This window comes from Staurois parvus, unplaced genomic scaffold (assembly GCF_062004578.1).
Source record: "Staurois parvus isolate SC_StPar_1 unplaced genomic scaffold, SC_StPar_1.0 ptg003342l, whole genome shotgun sequence".
Lineage (NCBI taxonomy): Eukaryota > Metazoa > Chordata > Amphibia > Anura > Ranidae > Staurois > Staurois parvus.
In genome coordinates, this window is record NW_028321138.1 from 91541 (window position 1) to 118885 (window position 27345).

At 52.1% G+C, this 27345-nt stretch overlaps 1 protein-coding gene and 1 pseudogene across 1 annotated transcript; both read right to left on the reverse strand.

Moving 5' to 3' along the window:
• Positions 1-3123: 3123 nt before the first annotated feature.
• LOC149428301 (uncharacterized) lies at positions 3124-9541 on the reverse strand (annotated as a pseudogene).
• A 243-nt stretch (positions 9542-9784) lies between these two features.
• On the reverse strand, positions 9785-26798 carry LOC149428302 (BICD family-like cargo adapter 2). Its single transcript, XM_089667533.1, has 9 exons — positions 26495-26798; positions 23982-24197; positions 20788-20904; positions 18489-18635; positions 18099-18254; positions 14790-14936; positions 11186-11316; positions 10038-10158; positions 9785-9946 (listed from the first exon to the last, which is right to left on the reverse strand). Exons 1-9 carry the CDS (start codon positions 26783-26785, stop codon positions 9791-9793), a joined length of 1482 nt encoding a protein of 493 aa, XP_089523659.1. The 5' UTR covers positions 26786-26798; the 3' UTR covers positions 9785-9790.
• Positions 26799-27345: the final 547 nt, after the last annotated feature.

Here is a 27345-nt window from a genome sequence, read left to right on the forward strand (position 1 = left end):
CTCGGAGGGTCTCCCGCAGACTATTACCATCTATTTCCTCCCTCGGAGGATCTCCCGCAGACTATTACCATCTATTTCCTCCCTCGGAGGATCTCCCGCAGACTATTACCACCTATTTCCTCCCTCGGAGGATCTCCCGCAGACTATTACCATCTATTTCCTCCCTCGGAGGATCTCCCGCAGACTATTACCACCTATTTCCTCCCTCGGAGGATCTCCCGCAGACTATTACCATCTATTTCCTCCCTCGAAGGATCTCCCGCAGACTATTACCACCTATTTCCTCCCTCGGAGGATCTCCCGCAGACTATTACCATCTATTTCCCTCGGAGGATCTCCCGCAGACTATTACCATCTATTTCCTCCCTCGGAGGGTCTCCCGCAGACTATTACCATCTATTTCCTCCCTCGGAGGATCTCCCGCAGACTATTACCATCTATTTCCTCCCTCGGAGGATCTCCCGCAGACTATTACCACCTATTTCCTCCCTCGGAGGATCTCCCGCAGACTATTACCATCTATTTCCTCCCTCGGAGGATCTTCCGCAGACTATTACCATCTATTTCCCGCCCAGGAGGGAGGATGTAGATGTGTGCTGTGACCCCGCCCAGGAGGGAGGATGTAGATGTGTGCTGTGGCCCCGCCCAGGAGGGAGGATGTAGATGTGTGCTGTGGCCCCGCCCAGGAGGGAGGATGTAGATGTGCCCTGTGGCCCCGCCCAGGAGGGAGGATGTAGATGTGTGCTGTGGCCCCGCCCAGGAGGGAGGATGTAGATGTGTGCTGTGACCCCGCCCAGGAGGGAGGATGTAGATGTGTGCTGTGGCCCCGCCCTGGAGGGAGGATGTAGATGTGTGCTGTGACCCCGCCCAGGAGGGAGGATGTAGATGTGTGCTGTGGCCCCGCCCTGGAGGGAGGATGTAGATGTGTGCTGTGACCCCGCCCAGGAGGGAGGATGTAGATGTGTGTTGTGTCACTTGGTGGGAGGGGGATGGTTAGGCACAGAGTGGCTGAAACATGTCAGTGCCGGTCCAGCTGGTGTAATGAAGGTGGAGGACGGGTCCCGGGAATGCAGCTTCCGTCGCCCCCCTCCGGGGTATTGCCCCAAGTCTTCATCTTTCCCTGCTGATTCCCTGCAGCCCCTTCCTGTCTCCATCCACTCCAGTGCTGTCACCAGCAGGAAAGCCACCAATGAGAGAGTGACAACGCAGCAGCACAGCTGGGAGGCACAGCACAGCGTTGTCACCCTATAACAGGAAGTGGCCTGACCATGGCGGGATCCCCGGGGATGAAAGGAGGCTGCAGATCCCAGAGATCAGAAATGACACCCATGAGGCCTGTCATGGTAGAACAGGTTTACCCCCCACCGGGGCTTCTTTGCTGACCCCACTGGGCAGTCACCCCGTTATTTGTCCTGGGCAGAGACACCCCGTTATTTGTCCTGGGCAGAGACACCCCGTTATTCATCCTGGGCAGAGACACCCCGTTATTCGTCCTGGGCAGAGTCACCCCGTTATTTGTCCTGGGCAGAGTCACCCAGTTTTTAGTCCTGGGCAGAGACACCCCGTTATTTGTCCTGGGCAGAGACACCCCGTTATTTGTCCTGGGCAGAGTCACCCCGTTATTTGTCCTGGGCAGAGTCACCCAGTTTTTAGTCCTGGGCAGAGTCACCCCGTTATTTGTCCTGGGCAGAGTCACCCCGTTATTTGTCCTGGGCAGAGGCACCCCGTTATTTGTCCTGGGCAGAGACACCCCGTTATTTGTCCTGGGCAGGGTCACCCCGTTATTTGTCCTGGGCAGAGACACCCCGTTATTTGTCCTGGGCAGAGTCACCCCGTTATTTGTCCTGGGCAGAGTCACCCAGTTTTTAGTCCTGGGCAGAGACACCCCGTTATTTGTCCTGGGCAGAGTCACCCCGTTATTTGTCCTGGGCAGTCACCCCGTTATTTGTCCTGGGCAGAGTCACCCCGTTATTTGCCCTAGGCAGAGACACCCCGCTATTTTTCCTGGGCAGAGACACCCCGTTATTCGTCCTGGGCAGAGACACCCCGTTATTTGTCCTGGGCAGAGTCACCCCGTTATTTGTCCTGGGCAGAGACACCCCGTTGTTCGTCCTGGGCAGAGTCACCCAGTTATTTGTCCTGGGCAGAGTCACCCAGTTATTTGTCCTGGGCAGAGACACCCCGTTATTTGTCCTGGGCAGAGACACCCCGTTATTTGTCCTGGGCAGAGACACCCCGTTATTCGTCCTGGGCAGAGACACCCCGCTATTTTTCCTGGGCAGAGACACCCCGTTATTTGTCCTGGGCAGAGACACCCCGTTATTTGTCCTGGGCAGAGTCACCCCGTTATTCATCCTGGGCAGAGTCACCCCGTTATTCGTCCTGGGCAGAGACACCCCGTTATTTGTCCTGGGCAGAGACACCCCGTTATTTGTCCTGGGCAGAGTCACCTCGTTATTTGTCCTGGGCAGAGACACCCCGTTATTTGTCCTGGGCAGAGTCACCCCGTTATTTGTCCTGGGCAGAGACACCCCGTTATTTGTCCTGGGCAGAGACACCCCGTTATTTGTCCAGGAGACAGAGGGGAAATCCAAAATGTTTTGGGTGTCACCAGTCCAGGAAGTGAGGGGAATCTTCCAGTGGGGACATGGGTTCTAGGTGGGGCTGGTCAGACACGAGGGGGCACCTGATGAGCAGACAAGGGGTCCTCATGGGCAGTAGGGTGTCCCGCGGTGGTGCCCGCCCAATGGAGTTTGATGTGGTCAGGCCTCTGTAGAGTGTCAGCTCCGCAGGCTCTCCTGGTGAATTAGAATGATTCAGAGGGGCCAGGCCCAGTTCCAGGCGGAGTCTCTGGTGTCTCTCCGCCCACCATGGGGTGCACCAGGAGGGGGTGATGGACCGTGACTCTCCTCCCATGTCATTGGGGTATGGAGTACTCGTGGGGGGATGGGCAGTGATGATGTCATAATGACCTCTCGGTTCAATTTCGGATGAATTCTGATTGGTTAATGCTTTTGTTTCTTCTAAAATGGCCCCCACCCTGCCCCAGTGTGACTCCCTAGGCTGGGGCCCCTGTGGCCCCATCATGACTTTTGACTGCACAATGACAGAAAAACACAAACATTCAAAATAACAATTTATATACATAACGGATCAGATTATATACACATTATAAATGCTATACAGACTATACACCGAGCAGCAAATAATGTGTACAAGGAGCCGGCCCCTCCCCCTGAGGGGTGACCACAGACGTGGAACCTGCCCCTCCCCCTGAGGGGTGACCACAGACGTGGAACCTGCCCCTCCCCCTGTGGGGTGACCACAGACGTGGAACCTGCCCCTCCCCCTGAGGGGTGACCACAGACGTGGAACCTGCCCCTCCCCCTGTGGGGTGACCACAGACGTGGAACCTGCCCCTCCCCCTGAGGGGTGACCACAGACATGGGGCAAGGAACCTGCCCCTCCCCCTGCGGGGTGACCACAGACGTGGAACCTGCCCCTCCCCCTGCGGGGTGACCACAGACGTGGAACCTGCCCCTCCCCCTGCGGGGTGACCACAGACATGGGGCAAGGAACCTGCCCCTCCCCCTGTGGGGTGACCACAGACGTGGAACCTGCCCCTCCCCCTTCGGGATGACCACAGACATGGGACAAGGAACCTGCCCCTCCCCCTGCGGGGTGACCACAGACATGGAACCTGCCCCTCCCCCTGCGGGGTGACCACAGACATGGGGCAAGGAACCTGCCCCTCCCCCTGCGGGGTGACCACAGACGTGGAACCTGCCCCTCCCCCTTCAGGATGACCACAGACATGGGACAAGGAACCTGCCCCTCCCCCTGCGGGGTGACCACAGACGTGGAACCTGCCCCTCCCCCCGAGGGGTGACCACAGACATGGAACCTGCCCCTTCCCCTGTGGGGGTGACCACAGACGTGGAACCTGCCCCTCCCCCTGAGGGGTGACCACAGACGTGGAACCTGCCCCTCCCCCTGAGGGGTGACCACAGACATGGAACCTGCCCCTCCCCCTGCGGGGTGACCACAGATGTGGAACCTCCCCCTCCCCCTTCGGGATGTCCACAGACATGGGACAAGGAACCTGTCCCTCCCCCCTGTGGGGTGACCACAGACATGGCACAAGGAGCCTGCCCCTCCCCCCTGTGGGGTGACCACAGACTTGGGGCAAGGAACCTGCCCCTCCCCCTGCAAGGTGACCACAGACATGGGACAAGGAACCTGCTCCTCCCCCCTGCGGGGTGACCACAGACATGGGACAAGGAGCCTGCCCCTCCCCCTTGTGGGGTGACCACAGACATGGGACAAGGAGCCTGCCCCTCCCCCTGCGGGGTGACCACAGACATGGGGCAAGGAACCTGCCCCTCCCCCTGCGCGGTGACCACAGACATGGGACAAGGAGCCTGCCCCTCCCCCTGCGCGGTGACCACAGACATGGGACAAGGAGCCTGCCCCTCCCCCTGCGGGGTGACCACAGACATGGGACAAGGAACCTGCCCCTCCCTCTTTGGGGTGTCACAGATTGGGGGCAGCTCTGGGATAGGCAGCCTGCAGTGCTCAGGTCCATTGGGCAGGAATTATAAACTTGCAAGGAGACTTTTCTGATTCGTTGTAATATACCATAGATGGGGGAGGGGGACCTACCTCGCCCACTGGGGGGTCATCAATAAGTACCCTGTCCACTATGGGGAGCCCTACGATCACCCATTGGGTGCTCTACAATACAGAGATCTCTGCCTCCAAGTCGATATTCCACCCATCGGGTGTCGGCATTGAAAAAGGATTTCTGGACTTCCCAAAAAACCTTTTTCTTTGAGTCCATTGAGGGCCACAGGGATTCAGAAACAGTCGGGTCACACTGCCCTCTACAGGAGGTGAGGACTCTGGCAAACAGAAAATGCTATGAGCCCGTCCCGTATAATCCCTCCTCTACCCAGCATGCCTCAGTTCTGTGAGAAAGCAACACATGGGACCAGCAAAAATCACAGATGGTTGGGAGGACCTGTGGCCCTCAATGGACTCCAAGAAATAGATTTTACAGTAGATGCATGAATCTTATTTCCTTTCTCATCTATTGAGGGACACAGGAATTCCGAAAAAGTTGGGACGTCCAAAAGTAACCAAAGAAGGGGTAACAAAAGCCAATGACAGGCCTGTAAGAAAGGAACTGGCAACTCAGGGCCCAACACCAACATCTAAACCAGATGAAAAGAAGCCCCTGCAAGACAGAGGAAAGTGCCAGTGACCAAAATGAGGCCACAGAGCATCAACCTGAGGACTGAAGAAGTCACCACCAAGGAGAAGGACTCTACCTGAAGGAACAACAAGCCTGAACCAGATGAGAAGAAGCCCCTGCAAGACAGAGGAAAGTGCCAGTGACCAAAATGAGGCCACAGAGCATCAACCTGAGGACAGAAGAAGTCACCACCAAGGAGAAGGACTCTACCTGAAGGAACAACGAGCCTGAACCAGATGAGAAGAAGCCCCTGCAAGACAGAGGAAAGTGCCAGTGACCAAAAGGAGGCCACAGAGCATCAACCTGAGGACAGAAGAAGTCACCCCCAGGCAGAAGGACTCTACATGAAGGAACAACGAGCCTGAACCAGATGAGAAGAAGCCCCTGCAAGACAGAGGAAAGTTCCCGTGACCAAAATGAGGGCACAGAGCATCAACCTGAGGACAGAAGAAGTCACCACCAAGGAGAAGGACTCTACATGAAGGAACAACGAGCCTGAACCAGATGAGAAGAAGCCCCTAAAAGACAGAGGAAAGTGCCAGTGACCAAAATGAGGGCACAGAGCATCAACCTGAGGACAGAAGAAGTCACCACCAAGGAGAAGAACTCTGCCTGAAGGAGCAATGAGCCTGAACCAGTGAGAGGCTAATAAACCAAAAATTCACCAAAACGGGTACAAGGAAGAAATAGTCCAACAATGTGATGTCAGGAACATAAAAACCACTAGGACAAATCCCCAAGCAGAACGTGTCCAAAGAGGGAACCTTGGACAAAAAAACAGGTCTAGAAGGGAAGACCAGATGGTCTACAGGCGACAGGCCCAATCCTTACACTCCTAACCCTTCAGATCCTGGGAAGGAAGGTTTAGTGGTAAGAATGAGATTGCCTGGCCAGCCAACCAGATATCCAAACAAGATATTCACAGAAGGTGAGAATCCTCACAATGTAAAGAGTATAGCTAAGAGACTACTAGAGGATTCAAGGGGACCAACCCTGAAGTCAGCATAACTGAAAGGAGGGTAGGGTTCACAAGAGGTACCCACAAAAGGGGAAGGCAGGACGAGCAAGAGGATGAGCAAAACCATCCAAGAGGAACAAAAGAAGTGCAGAATCTGCCTAACCCTGAGCACAGAACATGGTTCTAAAATCTCCAAACATGCTCCGGTCCAGCGACATGGCCAGAATTGTGGGGCAAGGGGCAGGAATCTTAGCTAGACTGCTAAGAAAATTCATCTGATTGAGAACAAAACAGAGGAAGGGATTTGGAGGATCATCCTCAGGAGCAGCCACAGAAAAAAAAAAAACCTATCTCCAGGTAATCTGGTCCCAAAAAACCTTGTGATGTACTCCATTCCCAGCAAGGGTTACCTGCAACAGGATCCCAGCATGTTTTTCCTTCTGTCAATCTAGGGGTGCGCAGAGATCTCCAGCAGCAAGCCAAGTCTCAACTTAGACAAGGAAAGGGGATTCCACAACCTGGGGAACCCAGGAACATCTAGGACGTTGCACTGCTTTGTGCAATAGCACAAAGAGGACAGTGAGGGGCAACTGAAGGAGGTGCGAAATAAAAGGGGTTAGCCTGTGGGCCAAAAGTGTTGTCTTGAGCACCCAGCTGGTGGAAAGACAAACTACGCAAGGACCCACAGCCAGCCCCCCACTTGTAGAAGTGTAGGTGCACCTTCATCCCGAAGGCTTGGCAGAGGGCTTACCTGACTTCTACAACCTGAATGGGAGTTGGGCTCCGAAGAACTAAAAGTACTTCTGCAGTGGATGAAGAAGGGTGGGATTTCCCTAACTACTCCTCAACCTCCTGCCCGGAGGTAGAAATACACTCAAGCTGCCCGTGGCATTGCCAGTGATGGTGTCAAGAGTAGTTCTGAAAAGACTATGTCCCTTTGAAGGCTAATTTGGTCAGATAGCTCTTGAATGCAGCATTCATGTCCCAGCTACGTAGCAAGAGTGTTCTGTAGATTTGTACGGACCGTGCAATGTGAGACACACGTTTAGATGCTTTTACCAAGCCATCAAAAATATAGTACAAGGCTCCAATAGCTCTATGAAACAGCGGCCAACTCAACAGTGAAGGGGATCCCTTTCGAGGGAATCCACCCATTCTGACACATTTTGAAAGATTCAAGTTGCTTCCAACACGGGACAGAAGGCCAGACCAGTCAATTTAAGGAGGGGCTTTCTGGTAAGGTGGGTCACTGGTATATCAACAGTGGGAACAGACCACTGATTTACAAATTCCCTCTCAAAGGGAAAAAGTTCTGGCACACTTTCAGGTAGGACCCAGGACCCTTCAGGATGGATTACAGTCCGTATAGAGGAAATGTTCAGACATCCGGGGTAGTGGAAAGATCTCGTAGAAGCTCTAAAAGAGCTAAGGCCTGGAGAAAGCAGGCTAAACCTCCAGATGCAGGATAAGATGCAATGCATCAATAAGGTCTTAAACGGCACTCGGTAAATCTGAGTCAACTGTGGTGCCAGAAAACATGGAGGTCCCTGTGGACATGGGACAAGCCTTGGCCTCACCCAACAAAGGCTCTAGTAATAAAGACTCAAACAATAAGGGTCTCAGGTTCTAGATTGCAGGTGTTGGTCCCTTTTGGGGATACCAAGTAAATGTCCTTAGAACCACCAGAGGACTAAGGGCTGAGGTCATGGCAACAAGAGTGTGTCTTAGCAAAGACAAGCCTGGGGCGGTGTCACAACTCTGGACCTGGAGAAAGCTCCAAGGATACCACAGTACACTCAGGTCTGAAAAGTACAACAATGTAGAGTCCAGGACCCGAAGGTCACATTCCATGCTAGACCTGCACATCCAGTTCAGCAGGGTCCTGGTATGACCTCCAATAATCCCAGGTAATCCCAATCTGGACAGCTACTATGGAGGAAAAAGCTCAAACTGTGACCTAGCAAAGGAATATGACTTAAGTCACTGAAGAAACATTTCCACAAAGCAAAGCTAGAAAAAGTCATTAGACTCACATTAGAAAAAAACTGAGGCATGCTGGGTATAGGAGGGGTTATAAAGGGCCAGGTTTCTGTTTGTGAGTGTCCCAACCTCCTGTGGGCGGTAGTATAAACCCAACTCTTTCTGAATTTCTGTGTCCCTTAATAAATATGAGAGGGGAAAAAACAGCCCTATACTGTAGCTAGGGATGATGGGATCATGGACCTGATGGCACATGTCACACAGTGGTGTGATGGACTCATGGAAAAGACAGAGAGAGAAGATGTGTCGATGATATGATGGTATTGTAGATGGAGTGTGAGATGTCTGTGGGTTGAATACATGATGGAGATTTACATAGAATGGAGTACAAGATGGAGCAGCAGATTGGATAGTAGATGTGATGGACTTGATGAGGTCATGGACACGTAGAATCCTTTAACACTTTGGAACAGTAGACCAATAAAGTTCTACAAGCTATGGTTGAGGTGATGAGTTCATGCTTATGGTCACAATATATCATGGTATGAGACTAATACAAACATATATGTCATGGTATCCAATAAGATAGAGACACAGATGTCATGAAGATCATGGAGATTGTGGGAACAAGAGATTGGAGATGGAGTGTAAAGGGGACATGGAATGGGAAATAATTCAGTAGGTAGGGACATGATCGATTTTTGAGTGTAAAGGACTTGGAATTGGGGACGGATGGAGTGTGAGGAAACATGGAGTTGGAGACGATGGAGGGGAATTGGAAATAATGGGGTGTGAGGGTGCATGGACTTGGAGACAATGGAGTGTGAGGGGACATTGAATTGGAGATGATGGAGGGGAATTGGAGATGATGGAGCATGAAGGAACACGGACTTGGAGACGATGGTGGGCGAGGAGCATGGAATTGGAGATAATGGGGTGTGAGGGTGCATGGACTTGGAGACAATGGAGTGTGAGGGGCCATGGAATTGGAGATAATGGGGTGTGAGGAGGGGCCTGGAATTGGAGACGATAGAATGTGTGGGGACATGGTATTGGAGATTATGGAAACATGGAATTGGAGACGATGGTGCACGAGGGGCCATGGAATTGGAGATAATGGGGTGTGAGGGGGGGCCTGGAATTGGAGACGATGGAGCATGTGGGGACATGGTATTGGAGATTATGGAAACATGGAACTGGAGATGATGAAGCGTGAGGGGACATGGAATTACTGATAACTGCAGTTCCATCCCACACTTCATTATGTAGGTCAAGGTGGACTGGAAGAATGTGATGGTAGTAGATGTCAATGTCGCCTCCATAACTCTATCATGATAACAAGGACACATGGATAAATGGAGTGATGAGATATGATGGAACTGTAGACTAGATGGACTTCTAGATTTGATGGGATAGGAAGGGTGATGAATTCCTAGACATGGTGTCAGACGTAACACTCCCAGGGTCCGTCCTATAGATGAAGTCAAAGGATTTCGCACTATGATGGAGGTACAAAAGTAATGGTGGTAAAAGGTGCTCCAGATCTAGAGAAACAGTGAGGGGTTGGAGGTATTTTTTAGTCTCTCGCATTGTCTTTATCAATTCCTCTTGAAGATCGAGAAGATTCCACTGCCACTGTCCCGGGATCGTCTGGTGCTCCCTTTTCTAGTCGGTGTGCTGGGAGCGGATTCTGAGGCTTTCTCCTGATCTCTTTGTGACTTCAGCTGTTGGCTGATAACAATCTGCATGTCATCCTGTGAATAGACCAGACACAAATATGAACAAACTGGCAGCATTCTCCTCCCAGGGTGGCCATTTCCCAAGACCCAGCCCACCACTCCTCACCTGCCATGCCTCCAGCTCTTGGCTCAGCAGCACTTTTTGCTCCACAGCACTGAGAAGCTGCCGACTCATGGAATCCTTCTCCAATCGACACTTTGCCAACTCCAGCTCTAACTCGCCTTTTCTAAGGAGACCAAAAAAATGTTAAAAAATCACCTATACCAGAAGAGCCTGAATGAGCAAATGACTCGTGGGGGCACATGAAAGCTGTTAGGACCTGCAGGGAGTGTCTGTGCACCATGGATGATATGGAGAAATGGTGGGAAACTTTGAATGTGTTTGTATGGCCAAATTTCTACCCACTTGTCACAAACAACACTGCACTTCAGCCAGGTTGTATTGCCTTCCTTCAATCTTGGGGGGAAAAAAGTTGGAAGGAAAACATGAAATACAGTCCACGTTTTATAGTCGTAACATTGTGGGCCCCCAACCATCACACCTTTATGAGCTTGTTCGATATCCCTTTCCAAAATCATGGCCATTAACATGGAGTTGCCACAAGATTTTAGAGGGTGTCTGTGGGAATTCGTGCCCATTTGTGAGATAAGGTACTGTTTTTGGATTAAAAGACCTGGCTCACAATCAGCCTTCCAATTCATCCCAAAGGTGTTCGGTAGGGTTGAGGTCGGGGTCAATCAGGTTCCTCCACACCAAACACATCAAACCATGTCTTCATGGAGATGTTGGTGGAGTAGACCTGGTTCATTCCAATTCATCCCAAAGGTGTTCGGTAGGGTTGAGGTCAGGACTCTACAGGACACTCGAGTTGCTCCGTACCAAACTGGTCATCCATGTCTTTATCAAGATGGTGTGTACACAGGGGACAGTCATGGGGGAACAGAAAAGGGTCTTCACCAAACTGTTACCACAAGGTTGGAAGAGCTCAGTTGCAATGTCTTTGTATGATGCAGTATTAACAGGACCCTTCACTAGACACACCAGAACTCAATCAGTTAGAGGGATGGACCATTATGTCAGCCTATATAGTGTATGAGGGGACTATAAAGTGCATCACACATCATCCTAGGGACAATCATTCCTCTCAATTATCCACATCTGTGATACATTTGTAGGCCTACAGAGCAGCAAACATCACAGACCAACCCACCACAGTTATCAATATATCAAATGAAAATGGCTAGATGTCTTACTTCATGATGGCCTCATCACGGTCAGAGATGGCTTGTTTCAGGACACTGTCAACATCATTCTGCTGGGACATATCACGCAGCTTCTGAAGTTCCTCTCGTAGAGAGCTCATCTCCACGTATTGGATGGTGACCTGGCGGGAGAGCAGAATAGAGGACTGTCACATACAGCAGTCATATACATAGAAAATCCATACAATGCACAACCGATAGACTGCATACAACTATGAGGGGCCTCTTTATAAATGTCACACAGCTTCTATTAACGGGAACGAGGATTCTGACACCTTGTGTTTCCATTGGGCAAGAAGAACCCAATTAACCCATTTTACAGATAAGTCCACCAATTTATAACAATATCACTCTATACCTGGCATAATTCATTCATGTCTCTGGAGGGGAGCTGGACAAGGAACCTCAGGAGGAACTACATCATTCTACACCAGGGGTGGGCAACTAATTTTCCCAAGGGGGCCATAAGAGAAACAAGCTGTTGTTGAGGGCCAAAATTAATTCTGCTCAATACTAGTTTTGGAAATGGGAAGGTGCATAAGTACGTAAACCTGTAGAAAACATACACCTGGTGCTAGGAATAATAGCTACAACTGCTCATGAAACAGGTCTCTTTCGGAGGGGGGATGTTAAAAATGGGCAGCTGAAACGGATGGAGCATGTTCCATGGCAGCGGCATTTTTACATTGGGCTGCAGAGTTTGACAAGCAGCACCACTTTTCAAACTTGCCTATTGAGTTCAATAGGGCCACACTTCAGTCATTGGGGCCACACCTCAGTCACCTGCAATACACGAGGAGGAGGATCAGCTCAGAGAGACATGCTGATAGTGGAGGCATTGAGGGTTGGAATTTGCCCAGGTCTGATCTTCACCTGGCTTATTCCATTTGTGTCTCAGGAGGGGAGATGTCATGTTCAAAGGAGGGGAGCTGGACATGGAACCTGAGGGGCAATTATATCTCCCCACACTTGGCATAATCCATTCATGTCTTGGGAGGGAAGCCAGACAAGGAACTTCACAGGGGAGCATTGTCACTCTACATGTGGTATAATCCATTCATGTCTCAGAAGGGAAGCTGTAAAAGGAACTTCAGGAGAACATCATCTAGACAAGGAACCTCACATGGGAACATCATCACTCTACATGTGGTATAATCCATTCATGTCTCGGGAAGGATGCTAGACAAGGAACCTCACACAGGAACATCATCACTCTACATGTGGTATAACCCATTCATGTCTCAGGAAGGATGCTAGACAAGGAACCTCACAGGGGAACATCATCACTCTACATGTGGTATAATCCATTCATGTCTCAGGAAGGATGCTAGACAAGGAACCTCACACGGGAACATCATCACTCTACATGTGGTATAATCCATTCATGTCTCAGGAAGGATGCTAGACAAGGAACCTCACACAGGAACATCATCACTCTACATGTGGTATAATCCATTCATGTCTCAGGAAGGATGCTAGACAAGGAACCTCACACAGGAACATCATCACTCTACATGTGGTATAATCCATTCATGTCTCGGGAAGGATGCTAGACAAGGAACCTCACACAGGAACGTCATCACTCTACATGTGGTATAATCCATTCATGTCTCGGGAAGGATGCTAGACAAGGAACCTCACAGGGGAACATCATCACTCTACATGTGGTATAATCCATTCATGTCTCAGGAAGGATGCTAGACAAGGAACCTCACACGGGAACATCATCACTCTACATGTGGTATAATCCATTCATGTCTCAGGAAGGATGCTAGACAAGGAACCTCACACAGGAACATCATCACTCTACATGTGGTATAATCCATTCATGTCTCAGGAAGGATGCTAGACAAGGAACCTCACACAGGAACATCATCACTCTACATGTGGTATAATCCATTCATGTCTCGGGAAGGATGCTAGACAAGGAACCTCACACAGGAACGTCATCACTCTACATGTGGTATAATCCATTCATGTCTCAGGAAGGATGCTAGACAAGGAACCTCACACAGGAACATCATCACTCTACATGTGGTATAACCCATTCATGTCTCAGGAAGGATGCTAGACAAGGAACCTCACACAGGAACATCATCACTCTACATGTGGTATAATCCATTCATGTCTCAGGAAGGATGCTAGACAAGGAACCTCACACAGGAACATCATCACTCTACATGTGGTATAATCCATTCATGTCTCGGGAAGGATGCTAGACAAGGAACCTCACACAGGAACATCATCACTCTACATGTGGTATAATCCATTCATGTCTCAGGAAGGATGCTAGACAAGGAACCTCACACAGGAACATCATCACTCTACATGTGGTATATCCCATTCATGTCTCGGGAAGGATGCTAGACAAGGAACCTCACACAGGAACATCATCACTCTACATGTGGTATATCCCATTCATGTCTCGGGAAGGATGCTAGACAAAGAACCTCACACAGGAACGTCATCACTCTACATGTGCTATAATCCATTCATGTCTCAGGAAGGATGCTAGACAAGGCACCTCACACGGGAACATCATCACTCTACATGTGGTATAATCCATTCATGTCTCGGGAAGGATGCTAGACAAGGAACCTCACACAGGAACATCATCACTCTACATGTGGTATAATCCATTCATGTCTCGGGAAAGATGCTAGACAAGGAACTTCAGGAGAACATCATCACTCTACATGTGGTATAATCCATTCATGTCTCAGGAAGGATGCTAGACAAGGAACCTCACATGGGAACATCATCACTCTACATGTGGTATAATCCATTCATGTCTCGAGAAGGATGCTAGACAAGGAACCTCACACGGGAACATCATCACTCTACATGTGGTATAACCCATTCATGTCTCAGGAAGGATGCTAGACAAGGAACCTCACACGGGAACATCATCACTCTACATGTGGTATAATCCATTCATGTCTCAGGAAGGATGCTAGACAAGGAACCTCACACAGGAACATAAAGACTCTACACCTGCCATAGTCCATTCATGTCTCAGGAGGACATGGAACTTCAGGGGAACGTCGTCGCTCTACACTTGGCATAACCTATTCATGTCTCAGGAGGGGAGCCAGGCAAGGAACCTCAGGGAAATGTTGTCACTCTACACCTGGCACAGTCCATTCATGTATTGAGAGGGGGAGCTGGACAAGGAAGCTCCACACCTGGCATAATCCTCATAGGGAAAACATCTTCACTCTACCCCTGGCATAATCTATTCAGGTCCCAGAAGGGGGCTGGACAAGGAACCTCACAGGAGGAGCCATTGGTTTTTCTAGCCATCGGTCGACTTTTCACTTTTTTTTTCTCATTTTGCTTTCACGGCTCTTGTGAACTGAATGTAAATAGGACTCTTAGGATCACAGGCTCCAATAGAGAGAACCTGTCTCCTGCTCACAAAGGGTGGAGCATTTCATTTTGATGCAGCATGTGGGGCACTGGAGAGCCAAGAAGGATGATGGTTCTCTCTTCTGGGGTTTGGGTCAGACATAGTGAAATGTTTCTTGCTGATCATGTGATCTCTTGTGTCTATGCTATAGGCTGCTCACTGCACAACCTGTTCACGTCTGCTCACCTGATCCTGTAGTCTGATCACTTCCTCTTCCTTCTCTCGAAGGAGGTCTCTCTCCTGTTGCGTCAGATATGCCGCCATATGAACTGCAAGGTCAGGAACTCGACCTGGCTGGGGACCAACATTGGCAGATGGATTGATGGGGCCATCCTATGGCGAGAGAAAACCACATGTGTGACCTACCATACAATGCTCCTGATAATAAACTGCACAGATCCTGATAATATGAACATGGGGACATACAGCATATACAACCCAAGTGCCGGCTGTAGGATCCCACCATGTATATACAACCCAAGTGCCGGCTGTAGGATCCCACCATGTATATACAACCCAAGTGCCGGCTGTAGGATCCCACCATGTATATACAACCCAAGTGCCGGCTGTACGATCCCACCATGTATATACAACCCAAGTGCCGGCTGTAGGATCCCACCATGTATATACAACCCAAGTGCCGGCTGTAGGATCCCACCATGTATATACAACCCAAGTGCCGGCTGTAGGATCCCACCATGTATATACAACCCAAGTGCCGGCTGTAGGATCCCACCATGTATATACAACCCAAGTGCCGGCTGTAGGATCCCACCATGTATATACAACCCAAGTGCTGTCTGTAGGATCCCACCATGTATATATAACCCAAGTGCTGACTGTAGGATCCCACCATGTATATACAACTCAAGTGCTGTCTGTAGGATCCCACCATGTATATACAACCCAAGTGCCGGCTGTAGGATCCCACCATGTATATACAACCCAAGTGCCGGCTGTAGGATCCCACCATGTATATACAACCCAAGTGCCGGCTGTAGGATCCCACCATGTATATACAACCCAAGTGCCGGCTGTAGGATCCCACCATGTATATACAACCCAAGTGCCGGCTGTAGGATCCCACCATGTATATACAACCCAAGTGCCGGCTGTAGGATCCCACCATGTATATACAACCCAAGTGCCGGCTGTAGGATCCCACCATGTATATACAACCCAAGTGCTGGCTGTAGGATCCCACCATATATATATACAACCCAAGTGCTGGCTGTAGGATCCCACCATGTATAGACAACCCAAGTGCTCACCCTAGGTTCCCACCATGTATATACAACCCAAGTGCTGGCTGTAGAATCCCACCATGTATAGACAACCCAAGTGCTCACCCTAGGATCTCACCATGTATATACAACCCAAGTGCCGGCTGTAGGATCCCACCATGTATATACAACCCAAGTGCCGGCTGTAAGATCCCACCATGTATATACAACCCAAGTGCCGGCTGTAGGATCCCACCATGTATATACAACCCAAGTGCCGGCTGTAGGATCCCACCATGTATATACAACACAAGTGCTGGCTGTAGGATCCCACCATGTATAGACAACCCAAGTGCTCACCCTAGGATCCCACCATGTATATACAACCCAAGTGCCGGCTGTAGGATCCTACCATGTATATACAATCCAAGTGCCGGCTGTAGGATCCCATCATATATATATACAACCCAAGTGCCGGCTGCAGGTTCCCACCATATATATATACAACCCAAGTGCCGGCTGTAGGATCCCACCATGTATATACAACTCAAGTGCTGGCTGTAGGATCCCACCATGTATATACAACCCAAGTGCTCACCCTAGGATCCCCTCATGTATATGCAACCCAAACGCTGGCTGTAGGATCGCACTATGTACAGACAACTTAAGTACCGGCTGTAAGATCCTACCATGTATGGACAATCCAAGTGCTCACCCTAGGATCCCACCATGTATATACAACCCAAGTGCCAGCTGTAAAATCCCACCATGTATATACAACCCAAGTGCTCACCCTAGGATCCCACCATGTATATACAACCCAAGTGCCGGCTGTAGGATCGCACTATGTATATACAACCCAAGTGCCGGCTGTAGGATCCCACCATGTATATACAACCCAAGTTCTGGCTGTAGGATCCCACCATGTATATAGAACCCAAGTGCTGGCTGTAGGATCCCACCATGTATATACAACCCAAGTGTCAGCTGTAGGGTACCACCATGTATATACAACCCAAGTGCTGGCTGTAGGATCCCACCATGTATATACAACCCAAGTTCTGGCTGTAGGATCCCACCATGTATATAGAACCCAAGTGCTGGCTGTAGGATCCCACCATGTATATACAACCCAAGTGTCAGCTGTAGGGTACCACCATGTATATACAACCCAAGTGCCGGCTGTAGGATCCCACCATGTATATACAACCCAAGTGCTGGCTGTAGGATCCCACCATGTATATACAACCCAAGTGCTGGCTGTAGGATCCCACCATGTATATACAACCCAAGTGTCAGCTGTAGGGTACCACCAGGTATATACAACCCAAGTGTCAGCTGTAGGGTACCACCATGTATATAGAACCCAAGTGCTGGCTGTAGGATCCCACCATGTATATACAACCCAAGTGTCAGCTGTAGGGTACCACCAGGTATATACAACCCAAGTGCTCACCCTAGGATCCCACCATGTACATACAACCCAAGTGCCGGCTGTAGGATCCCACCATGTATATACAACCCAAGTGTCAGCTGTAGGGTACCACCAGGTATATACAACCCAAGTGTCAGCTGTAGGGTACCACCAGGTATATACAACCCAAGTGTCAGCTGTAGGGTACCACCATGTATATAGAACCCAAGTGCTGGCTGTAGGATCCCACCATGTATATACAACCCAAGTGTCAGCTGTAGGGTACCACCATGTATATACAACCCAAGTGCTCACCCTAGGATCCCACCATGTACATACAACCCAAGTGCCGGCTGTAGGATCCCACCATGTATATACAACCCAAGTGTCAGCTGTAGGGTACCACCAGGTATATACAACCCAAGTGTCAGCTGTAGGGTACCACCAGGTATATACAACCCAAGTGCTCACCCTAGGATCCCACCATGTACATACAACCCAAGTGCCGGCTGTAGGGTCTCACCATGTACAGTATAATCTATCATTCAATGCTCCTGATAACAATACTTGTGACATCATGACATGAGCATACTGGCAATATGCCACATAATGGGGGAGGGGACAGGATATACACCCCGTGTGGAATGTGATCTAAACATCCTGAAATCCCCTCTATGTCTTTAGCAGGCGATACGACACGACACGGGTGGGAGCTGCAGATTGCTGTCTTAGCAGAGTCCCTTCTTCCAGTGATTGTCCTGGAGGGGAATTCTGGGACTTGTGAAATCTGAGCAAACACTGGAAGGTGATCATTCTTCTTCTTTAACCGTTTCCCTCCAGCATCCACTCCGCCCTCACCTGGCAGTCCTCCATCTCGGAGTGGAGGGAGTATTGGCTGTCATGCAGAGCCTGGCTGTCCCTCATCTTCAGCTCGTCCTGCAGCTCTTGGACTTGGCTCTGCAGGGAGCGCTGGCTGTCCCTCAGGTTCTGGGCCTCCACCTGGACCTCCTGCAACTGAAACACAACGTACCAATCAGAAACAAGCCGTGATGTGCACTGATTGGGTGACATGGGAAATGCAGACATTTCTGTATATAAGGCCAGGGTGTACAATAATATGTGGAGGGTCTGGAGCTGCTCTTCCGTCTAGCAACCAATCGGAAAGTTTATGATCTGAGAACACCAGAAATGCATTCCTCCAGCTCCCCCTCCCCACCTTCAGGGTAATAGACAGTGAAAGGTCCTCACCCGGGCCTCCCCCTCGCTCTTCTGCCTCTCCATCCTCAGTGCAGTCTCCTTCAGGGTGAAGAGGAGGTTCTGTGTGTTCTCATGCTCCTCTCTCAGCCGCTTCATCCGGCTCTCCAGGTCTTTCTTCTGCTCCAGGAGGAGGGCGTTCTGTTGGGGAGAGTGAGATGGGTCATGGCATGTTCTGATTGACCTTTTACCTCCACCTGACCTTCTACCTCCACCTGACTGACCAACCTTCTCCTTCTACCTGACTGACCTTCTACCTCCACCTGACTGACCTTCTCCTTCTACCTGACTGACCTTCTACCTCCACCTGACTGACCTTCTCCTTCTACCTGACTGACCTTCTACCTCCACCTGACTGACCTTCTCCTTCTACCTGACTGACCTTCTACCTCCACCTGACTGACCTTCTCCTTCTACCTGACTGACCTTCTACCTCCACCTGACTGACCTTCTCTTTCTACCTGACTGACCTTCTACCTCCACCTGACTGACCTTCTCTTTCTATCTGACTGAACTATCACCTCCATCTTCACTAGATTGACCTTCCATCTCTACCTTACTGTCCTTTCATCTTTACCTGACTGACCTTCCACCTCCACTATATTGACCTTTCACCTCCACCTTACTGACCTTTCATCTCCACTGACTGACCTTCCACCTCCACTAGATTGACCTTTCATCTCCACTGACTGACTTTCCACCCCCACTACATTGACCTTTCACCTCCACCTTACTGACCCTTCATTTCCACGGACTGACCTTCTACCTCCGCATGACTGACCTTTCATCTTCATTCACTGACCTTCCACCACCATCCTACTGACTTTTCATCTCCCCTGACTGACCTTCTATCCCCACCTGACCAACCTTCCATCTACACATGACCATCCTTTCACCCCCTCATCTGACAGACCTTCCATCTACACCTTTGATCTACCCTTGACCGACCTATCTACAACTGACCATTCTTTAACCTCCCTCACATAATAGACGTCTATTTCCACCTGACCACCCTTCCATCACTACCTGACTGACCTTTTGATCTACACCTTACCAACCTTCCACTTCCACTTGACCAAATTTCCATCTATACCTGTCCAACCTTCCAAACACCTCACCTGACCAACCATCCATCACCACCTGACTAACCTTTCAGCTCTACCTGCTTGATATTCTATTTCCAACTTAGGCTTGGTTCACACCTATGCAGTTTGCGTTCCAGACGTTTCTGCATTGCGTTTTCCGTTGCGTTTTTGCATCAAAAACGTAATCCATGCTTTTCTGCAGCGTTTCCATTGAAGTCTATAGAACCAAAACCACAACTTTTTCTGCTAAAATAAAAAGTCCCTGACCCTTTCCAAAAAACGCAGCGGGTGAAAACGTGGAGATGTGAACATGTCCCATATGAAATCATGTTACATGGACTGTACTGCGTTTCTACAAAACACAAAACTGTGCAGAACACGCTTAGGTGTGAACCCGGGGTAACCGAAGTTCCATCCCCAGCTGACTAACATTCCAGCTTCACATGAGGAATCTTCCACCTAAACTTAACCAACCTATCTCCACTTGGTTAACCTTTCATTTCTGCCTGGCCAATCTTCTATCTCCATCCAACCTTCCATCTCCACCTGACCAACCTTCCAACCCAACCGCAACTCATTTGCCCTATCATCTCCCCCCAAAACCTCTTCTAACTGACCTTCTATCTCACTACCATAACCTTTTATCTCTCTGACGTTCTATTCCTGAACACTTTCAGAGGTCCTCCATGATCTGAAAGTGTGAGGAGCTCTTCTGATCCCCCCTTTCCTTGACCTCCCCTCTGCGACTCCTGGCTTCTTGATTGCCCATGTGACTTCTGACTTTCCCTCTGTGACTCCTGACCTCATGATTGCCCCTGTGTGACTCCTGACCTCATGATTGCCCCTGTGTGACTCCTGACCTCATGATTGCCCCTGTGTGACTCCTGACCTCATGATTGCCCCTGTGTGACTTCTGACCTCATGATTGCCCCTGTGTGACTCCTGACCTCATGACTGCCCCTGTGTGACTCCTGACCTCATGATTGCCCCTGTGTGACTCCTGACCTCATGATTGCCCCTGTGTGACTCCTGACCTCATGATTGCCCCTGTGTGACTCCTGACCTCATGATTGCCCCTGTGTGACTCCTGACCTCATGATTGCCCCTGTGTGACTCCTGACCTCATGATTGCCCCTGTGTGACTCCTGACCTCATGATTGCCCCTGTGTGACTCCTGACCTCATGATTGCCCCCGTGTGACCTCTGACCTCACTCTGTAGGCTCTGCAGACATGGGGCGAGGTGTCCTTGGCTCAGGTTGAGCTCCCGGTTCTCTTCTCTAAGATTTTGTAGCTGCAGGGTGAGAGACTGTTCCACCTGGGAGGCCTGTGGAGACACAACGGTTCATCAGTGCAGGCCACGGGTACAGGAAGAGAGCATGTAGTGTATTACTATGGATGGTGCAGTTGTGTTTCCAGGAATATCATTCGGTATGACACACACACACAGTGATTGCCGGCACAGGACGGTGCCCCCACAATGATCTGCGTCTTCCAGCCCCCCACCCGCTGTACTCTACCATCGGGGACATTCAGGGACATCAGATAAAAGAAGTGTGAACGCCATATTGGAGAATATATTGTTCCCACACAGGACAATTTCAGCTCCGTCCCCCCCACCTGCTGGAATCCCCCCATATCACGCAATCCTATTAGGAGATAATCGTCTTATCCGGGGACAGCTGCTCGCTGCTCCGTCTAATCGCATCACTGACACCCTAACCCCTCCCGCCTGTGCGACAACCTAATCCCTCCCGCCGTGTGCGACAACCTAATCCGTCTCCGGGGTCACGTCATCAGGAGACTGTGCTTTGTATTCATCAATGACCCCCCCCCCCAGGGATAGATAGAGGGGACCGTACCACCATCAGTCACCCCCACCAGGGGGCAGATAGAGGGGACCGTACCACCATCAGTCACCCCCACCAGGGGCAGATAAAGGGGACCGTACCACCATCAGTGAGCCCCCACCAGGAATAGATAGAGGGGACCGTACCACCATCAGTCAGCCCCACCAGGGATAGATAGAGGAGACCATACCACCATCAGTCAGCCCCACCAGGGATAGATAGAGGGGACCGTACCACCATCAGTGACCCCACCAGGGATAGATAGAGGAGACCGTACCACCATCAGTGACCCCACCAGGGATAGATAGAGGAGACCGTACCACCATCAGTGAGCCCACCAGGGATAGATAGAGGGGACCGTACCACCATCAGTGACCCCACCAGGGATAGATAGAGGGGACCGTACCACCATCAGTGACCCCACCAGGGATAGATAGAGGAGACCGTACCACCATCAGTGACCCCACCAGGGATAGATAGAGGAGACCATATCACCATCAGTGACCCCACCAGGGATAGATAGAGGAGACCGTACCACCATCAATGACCCCCCCCCAGGGTTAGATAGAGGAGACCGTACCACCATCAGTGAGCCCCCCAGGGATAGATAGAGGAGACCGTACCACCATCAGTGACCCCACCAGGTATAGATAGAGGAGACCGTACCACCATCAGTGAGCCCCCCAGGGATAGATAGAGGAGACCGTACCACCATCAGTGAGCCCCCCAGGAATAGATAGAGGAGACCGTACCACCATCAGTGAGCCCACCAGGAATAGATAGAGGAGACCGTACCACCATCAGTGAGCCCCCCAGGGATAGATAGAGGAGACCGTACCACCATCAGTGAGCCCACCAGGAATAGATAGAGGAGACCGTACCACCATCAGTGAGCCCCCCAGGGATAGATAGAGGAGACCGTACCACCATCAGTGACCCCACCAGGGATAGATAGAGGAGACCATACCACCATCAGTGACCCCACCAGGGATAGATAGAGGAGACCGTACCACCATCAGTGAGCCCCCACCAGGGGAAGATAAAGAAGACTGCAACACCATCAGTGACCCCCCAGGGATAGATAGAGGAGACCGTACCACCATCAGTGACCCCACCAGGGATAGATAGAGGAGACCGTACCACCATCAGTGAGCCCCCCAGGAATAGATAGAGGAGACCGTACCACCATCAGTGACCCCACCAGGGATAGATAGAGGAGACCGTACCACCATCAGTCACCCCATCATGGGGCGGATAAAGGGGACCATACCACCATCAGTGAGCCCACCAAGAATAGAGAGAGGGGACCGTACCACCATCAGTGAGCCCCCACCAGGGGCAGATAAAGGGGACCGTACCACCATCAGTCACCCCCCAGCAGGGGTAGATAAAGGGGACCATACCACCATTAGTGACCCCACCAGGAATAGAGAGAGGGGACCGTACCACCATCAGTGAGCCCCCACCAGGGGTAGATAAAGGGGACCGTACCACCATCAGTCACCCCCACCAGGGGCGGATAAAGGGGACCGTACCACCATTAGTGAGCCCCCCAGGAATAGAGAGAGGGGACCGCACCACCATCAGTGAGCCCCCCAGGAATAGAGAGAGGGGACTGCACCACCATCAGTGAGCCCCCCAGGAATAGAGAGAGGGGACCGCACCACCATCAGTGAGCCCCCACCAGGGGCGGATAAAGAAGACTGCAACACCATCAGTGACCCCCCAGGGGTAGACAGAGGAGACCGTACCACCATCAGTGAGTCCCCACCAGGGGCGGATAAAGGGGACCGTAGCACCATCAGTGAGTCCCCACCAGGGGCGGATAAAGGGGACCGTACCACCATCAGTCACCCCCACCAGGGGCGGATGAAGAGCACTGTGATATCAGTTTCCCTACCAGGGGCAATTGGTGGAGATTGTACCACCATCAGGGACCATCATCAGGCTCTGCCAGGGACAGGTAGACAGAACTGAACCATTAGTGACTGACATGGGGGGGGAGGGTGGAGAGATGGACAGAGGGGGACAGAGGGGGTGGAGAGATGGACAGAGGGGGTGGAGAGATGGACAAAGGGGGTGGAGAGATGGACAGAGGGGGACAGAGGGGGTGGAGAGATGGACAGAGGGGGTGGAGAGATGGACAGAGGGGGACAGAGGGGGTGGAGAGATGGACAGAGGGGGTGGAGAGATGGACAGAGGGGGTGGAGAGATGGACAGAGGGGGACAGAGGGGGTGGAGAGATGGACAGAGGGGGTGGAGAGATGGACAAAGGGGGTGGAGAGATGGACAGAGGGGGTGGAGAGATGGACAGAGGGGGACAGAGGGGGTGGAGAGATGGACAGAGGGGGTGGAGAGATGGACAGAGGGGGTGGAGAGATGGACAGAGGGGCAGGTATCCTCGTTGACACGCCTCTTTCCATCCTATGTGTGTGCCTGGCCCCTGCGGACAGCCTCAGTGGGTGGCAGTAGAACCCATGTTCACCCTCCCCACATCTGTTGTACAGAACTACAATCCCCTCCCCCATGTAACGCCAGACCATCCCCCTCTCACCTGCGCTAGTTGCTCCAGCAGTCGCTGGTTCTGTTCGGACATCTCATGTACGGCGGTGGCGCTCTCCCGTCCGCACTCTCTGTGCTCCGACATCAGCTGTCTGACCTGAACCCGAGCCTCCGACAGATCGCTCTCCAGATCCGTGATCTGCGCCTTCCATTCGCTCTCCCGCGCCTCCATCTTCAGACGCAGAGCGTGCTTCTCCTGCTCCAACCTCTGCCACACAACAACCAGCCATGACACCATCACTGTGCCCACTGTGGGGGTCCCACCATCCCTGTGCCCACTATGGGGGGCCCCACCATCCCTGTGCCCACTATGGGGGGTCCCACCATCCCTGTGCCCACTGTGGGGGTCCCACCATCCCTGTGCCCACTGTGGGGGTCCCACCACCCCTGTGCCCACTATGGGGGGTCCCACCATCCCTGTGCTTCTCCTGCTCCAACCTCTGCCACACAACAACCAGCCATGACACCATCACTGTGCCTATTATGAGGGGTTCCCACCATCCCTGTGCCCACTATGGGGGGTCCCACCATCCCTGTGCCCACTATGGGGGGTCCCACCATCCCAGACACAGAGGTGGGTGGGGACATCCTTGGTGGGAATGTGTACAGGGACAGAGGCAGGAATTATAGCAGGGAGATCTCAGCATTGGAGTGTATATCTGGAGCTGACCCCGCCCTCTAGGCTCCACCCCACCCTCTAGGACTGACCCCGCCCTTTAGGCTCCACCCGCCCTCTAGGACTGACCCCGCCCTCTAGGATCCACCTATCACTGACGTATAAGAAGTCTTGGACTGACCCCGCCCTCTAGGACTGACCCCGCCCTCTAGGCTCCACCCCCTAGGACTGACCCCGCCCTCTAGGATCCACCAATCACTGACCTATAAGAAGTCTGAGACTGACCCCGCCCTCTAGGCTCCACCTATCACTGACGTATAAGAAGTCTGGGACTGACCCCGCCCTCTAGGACTGACCCCGCCCTCTAGGCTCCACCCCCTAGGACTGACCCCGCCCTCTAGGATCCACCAATCACTGACCTATAAGAAGTCTGAGACTGACCCCGCCCTCTAGGCTCCACCTATCACTGACGTATAAGAAGTCTGGGACTGACCCCGCCCTCTAGGACTGACCCCGCCCTCTAGGCTCCACCTGTCACTGACCTATAAGAAGTCTGGGACTGACCCCACCCTCTAAGACTGACCCCGCCCTCTATGCTCCACCTGTCACTGACGTATAAGAAGTCTGGGACTGACCCCGCCCTCTAGGCTCCACCTGTCACTGACCTATAAGAAGTCTGGGACTGACCCCGCCCTCTAGGCTCCACCTATCACTGACCTATAAGAAGTCTGGGACTGACCCCGCTATCTAGGACTGACCCCGCCCTCTAGGCTCCACCTGTCACTGACGTATAAGAAGTCTGGGGCTGACCCCGCCCTCTAGGCTCCACCTGTCACTGACCTATAAGAAGTCTGGGACTGACCCCGCCCTCTAGGACTGACCCCGCCCTCTAGGCTCCACCTGTCACTGACCTATAAGAAGTCTGGGACTGACCCCGCCCTCTAGGACTGACCCCGCCCTCTGGGATCCACCAATCACTGACCTATAAGAAGTCTGAGACTGACCCCGCCCTCTAGGCTCCACCTATCACTGACGTATAAGAAGTCTGGGACTGACCCCGCCCTCTAGGACTGACCCTGCCCTCTAGGCTCCACCTATCACTGACGTATAAGAATTCTGGGGCTGACCCCGCCCTCTAGGCTCCACCTGTCACTGACCTATAAGAAGTCTGGGACTGACCCCGCCCTCTAGGCTCCACCTATCACTGACCTATAAGAAGTCTGGGACTGACCCGCCCTCTAGGACTGACCCCGCCCTCTAGGATCCACCAATCACTGACCTATAAGAAGTCTGGGACTGACCCCGCCCTCTAGGCTCCACCTATCACTGATGTATAAGAAGTCTGGGACTGACCCCGCCCTCTAGGCTCCACCTGTCACTGGCGTATAAGAAGTCTGGGACTGGCCCCGCCCTCTAGGACTGACCCCGCCCTCTAGGCTCCACCTGTCACTGACGTATAAGAAGTCTGGGACAGACCCCGCCCTTTAGGCTCCACCTATCAATGACCTATAAGAAGTCTGGGACTGACCCCGCCCTCTAGGCTCCACCTGTCACTGACCTATAAGAAGTCTGGGACTGACCCCGCCCTCTAGGACTGATCCCGCCCTCTAGGCTCCACCTGTCACTGACGTATAAGAAGTCTGGGACTGACCCCGCCCTCTAGGACTGACCCCGCCCCCTAGGTTCTACTTAGACGTAAATCACTAATGGGGAACCCAAACATGACATTGTGTTTCGGAATTAGATAATGGGTACCAATTGAATGCTAAGCTCCGCCTCCTCACTCGTAGGACAGCCTCCTGTTCAGCAGGAAGGGGCAGAACATTGGGAGATCCCCATTCCCGCCCCTGAGGATCCCATATTATAATTAGGTTGGTGTAGCCACTCACCTCCCGGGTCTCTCGAAGCTCCTCCTCCAGCGCTTCCCTCCCCCTCTCCAGGTAATCATTCCTCTCCAGCAGGGCCTTCCCCAGCTCAGCAGCCAGCAGCAGATCCTTGTTCTTCCTCTCCAGGGCCAGCCTCAGGTCCTCCTCCTCCTGCTCCGCCTCCTCCTCGCCCAGGTAGGACGGCCTCCTCTCCAGCAGGAAGGGGTAGAAGTCCTCCTCCATAGTGGGGGAGGGGAGACCCCCGATCCAACCCCGGAGGATCCCACCCTGGCTCTCCGCCTCTCCGGATGTCATTGGATGTCACGTCTGCAGGAGGAAAAAGAATTCCATCAGATGGCCACACACCATCCAATCACCATCATCCCTTCACTGGAAAGGGGGGCTGTGTATGAGGGGGGGGGTGATTTGTGGGGGGCTGTGTATGAGGGGGGGGACGATTTGTGGGGGGGCTGTGTATGAGGGGGGGGCGATATGTGGGGGGGCTGTGTATGAGGGGGGGGCGATATGTGGGGGGGCTGTGTATGAGGGGGGGGGGGCGATATGTGGGGGGGCTGTGTATGAGGAGGGGGTGATATGTGGGGGGGCTGTGTATGAGGAGGGGGCGATATGTGGGGGAGCTGTGTATGAGGAGGGGGTGATATGTGGGGGGGCTGTGTATGAGGGGGGGGGTGATTTGTGGGGGGGCTGTGTATGAGGGGGGGGATGATTTGTGGGGGGGCTGTGTATGAGGGGGGGGGCGATATGTGGGGGGGCTGTGTATGAGGGGGGGGCGATATGTGGGGGGGCTGTGTATGAGGAGGGGGTGATATGTGGGGGGGCTGTGTATGAGGAGGGGGCGATATGTGGGGGAGCTG